The following is a 3,532-nucleotide window of genomic DNA, read 5'->3' as shown; positions in this document are numbered from 1 at the left end:
TATATATATATATATATATATATATATATATATTATATATTATATATATATATATATGTAAAGTATAGTAATCTTTCATTTAGTCATAGTTTGCGTTGAACATATTCAGCTATCTTATCATGTCCGTGTAATTTAGTTATCTATACGGGAGACAAAATTTCCTTTCCTTACGTGTACAGGTTGGTACAACGCCACTCCATGTTCTGTCAGCTTGGCAGGTTACACTGGAAAGTCCGACAAGCTCGTATCCAGGATCGCACAAGAACGTCACCACGTTCTGGTAGTAATTGTCGCCAGTCATTTCACCATAGTCAGGAGCTGCCAGCAACGGACACTGTACGGCTAAACAGGGAGAAAGGTATGAGCATGAAAAGTCATCTGAGTTAGTAAATTGTATCATTAAACATGAAACAGTTAAAAAGGTTTTCCAACTGCAAAGTACACTAAGATTTTTACCGAATACACCAATTTCCTCCAGCTATCTAACCATGTTTGTATGATTTAGTCATTTTTCAGAAAAGGTAACAAAATTTCTTTTTCCTACGTGTGCAGGTTGGGGCAACTCCGCTCCATGTTCTGTCAGCTTGGCATGTCAGGCTGGTAAGCCCAACAGGCTCGTATCCAGGATCGCACGTGAAAGACACCACGTCCTGGTAGTAATTGTCACCGCTCATTTCACCATTCTCAGGTGCTGCCAGCACTGGGCACTGTATGGCTAAACAGATAGAAAGGTATAAGCATAAAAGTTTATCTGAGTTAATAAATTCAGTTATTGAAAAATATCAAACATTTTCCAACTAAAAGTGGACTCATTGGGATTTTGGACTAAATTTCTCAGTCCTCTTCAGCTATCTAATCATGTCCGTGTGAATTTAGTTATCTTCTATACGGGAGGCAAAATTTCCTTTCCTTACGTGTACAGGTTGGGACGATGCCGCTCCATGTTCTGTCAGCTTGGCAGGTTACACTGGAAAGTCCGACAAGCTCGTATCCAGGATCGCACGTGAAAGACACCACGTCCTGGTAGTAATTGTCGCCACTCATGTCACCATAGTCAGGAGCTACTAGCAACGGACACTGTACGGCTAAACATCGAGTGAGATATTAGCATGAAATATTATCCATAGTGGTAAATTGTATGATACAAAGTTCAATCTTCTTCAACTAACCAATTGGGATATTAGACTAAATCGCTCAGGGCGGCCTTTAGTTACAAATGCATAGCATCAATCTGAATAGATATTAGACACTTGTCATATCATGAATAGATAGCATGAACTAAAATATAATGGAACGTTTCAACTATTTAGCAGAACCAGAAATCTTACGGGCACAACTGGGAGCACTGCCGCTCCACGTGGCGTCTGCCTGGCACGTTATGGACGCCAAACCTTCCAGTTCGTAACCAGGGTCGCAGGTGAAGCTCATCACGTCCTGGTAGTAGTTGTCGCCACTCGAACCACCGTTTGTAGGAGACTGCACCGCTGGGCACTGCACACCTGGCACGATAAAAGAATAAGGTCTTTACAGAATGGAATATCCATTTTTCTTATCTTGAAAGTTCATCTGTGTTGGTCAACTGCAATTTTCAACACAAGAAATTTAATTGGACTCACTCACTCACTGTACAACTCCAGTTTCCATTCCTTGACAAAGACTGGAGTTGTACAGTCGAAAATTTGTGTGAGTCCAATTTCTTTTGTTGGATATTGCAGTCCAAATTCGTTTCATAATCCATTTTTGTTGGCCATATGTAGATTACTTTTACAATTCTCACCATCTGTCATTACCGATTGTTGTCATTCCCTGTGTGCATCATGAATTATAGCTCTGGCTGCTTTTGAAAAATTTTTGAAATTTAAAAACCAGTTAGTCAACTACCATTCCTATGTTAGATCTGGTTTTGGTATTGTTCTGCATTCCAAATACAGTATATGACGACCACTAAAAGTTAATCTGCTTCAGTAGAAAGGAACTTTGATCTTGTCCTACGTGTACAGGTTGGAGCACTCCCACTCCAAGTTGCATCAGCTTGACAGGTCACACTGGAGCTTCCCACAAGGTCATATCCAAGATTACAACTGAACGTCACCACGTCTTGGTAGGAACTGCCGCCAGTCTTTCCACCGTTGTCAGGAGCTGCCAGTACTGGACACTGTACAACTAGAGTATGGAATAAGACATAGTTGAAATGACCATGGCAATGATGTTTATTTGCACATTCATGCCCATGAGGGATAAGCGCAGTACATGCTGTTTCACATGAGTAGTATAGACACTAACATTCTTCAGAGGTGCTAACATTACACTATATCTATTGCATACAGATGGATAAATGTGTTAAGTAAAGTTTCTTTCATGCAAGGTTAGCTTTTTGTATAGTACACATTTAATTCATGAAGGCTTATATGCGGACTATAGATAGATAGATAGATAGATAGATAGATAGATAGATAGATAGATAGATAGATAGATAGATAGATAGATAGATAGATAGACACTAGATAGATAGGTAGATAGATAGATAGATAGATAGATAGATAGATAGATAGATAGATAGATACTAGATAGATAGGTAGATAGATAGATAGATAGATAGATAGATAGATAGATAGATAGATAGATAGATAGTTAGATAGATAGACATATCATACTTGAGCACGTTGGTGGACTTCCACTCCAGGAAAGGTCTGACTGGCAGATAAGTGAAGAAGCACCGACCAGGTTGTATCCTGTGTTGCACGTGAAGGTCACATCATCTCCAAAGTCATTGGAGCCGCTTACCGCACCGTTTGGAGGGGCTGTCATTACGGGACACTGTCCAACTGCAGCCAAATAAATAGAAACACAATCTCTTTACTTTTACATACAGCATTTTGGGTGAATATCTACTGACGTAAATTAAATTTTCTCAACAGCAGAGTGTAAAGTAAAGCACAAGCCTGTAAATGAATGGGATCAGAGCAGGTCAATGGTCAGCTACAACCTGCGGAAACACTCAAGAAAGTAAAACATTGATAATATCTTCTAGGGTACAGAAACCCATCCACTAAATTCAGATAACGATTCAGCGAATAATTTATCCCCAGCCCCTGCAATCTCTTCTGCCTTTGGTTCTCCGACTTATTGACATGAGAAAGCGTCCGCTTGAAACTGCCTGCTGGCACGTTCAAGCAAAGTCTTAGAAAATGTTTAATGGCATTTAGGGAGGCCTCGACTTGCATGGGGTACCTCCCTAATTCCGCCCTTGCAGCGAGACTGCAAGACGACCTAGGTACACGTAATGACTGTTTACAAAATTTTATGTGAACCGATTCAATTGGACATATTTGGAATTTTTAGACGAACCCCATATTTCAGAGCCGTAGAGAATAATGGGTTTGACGCATGTGTCTAACAGAAATGGGCGCATCGGCTTTGTCTAGTGTCTAGTTTACTGTTAACCGTGTCCATTCATCTTGTTTTGTTGTGACCTGTACTTAGCCAAGTGTGGCAGAAATGTGCAATAAAGGTCTTCATTTATTTAACACGA

The 3,532-nt window shown here is 40.1% G+C and overlaps 1 protein-coding gene across 1 annotated transcript in view; it reads right to left on the bottom strand.

The window, feature by feature from the left end:
- LOC109462395 overlaps positions 1-2,808 on the bottom strand; it is a 34,937-nt gene extending 32,129 nt beyond the window's left edge. The window contains exons 1-2 of the mRNA XM_019758935.1: positions 2,655-2,808; positions 1,993-2,163 (exon numbers count right to left, since the gene is read on the bottom strand). Of these exons, the coding sequence (XP_019614494.1) occupies positions 1,993-2,163; positions 2,655-2,808 (325 nt within the window). The remainder of the gene's footprint in view (positions 1-1,992; positions 2,164-2,654) is intronic.
- Between the last annotated feature and the right edge of the window lie 724 nt (positions 2,809-3,532).

This window comes from Branchiostoma belcheri, unplaced genomic scaffold (genome assembly GCF_001625305.1).
Source record: "Branchiostoma belcheri isolate BF01 breed outbred unplaced genomic scaffold, Haploidv18h27 scaffold116, whole genome shotgun sequence".
Lineage (NCBI taxonomy): Eukaryota > Metazoa > Chordata > Leptocardii > Amphioxiformes > Branchiostomatidae > Branchiostoma > Branchiostoma belcheri.
This window is presented reverse-complemented; position numbering and strand designations above follow the sequence as displayed.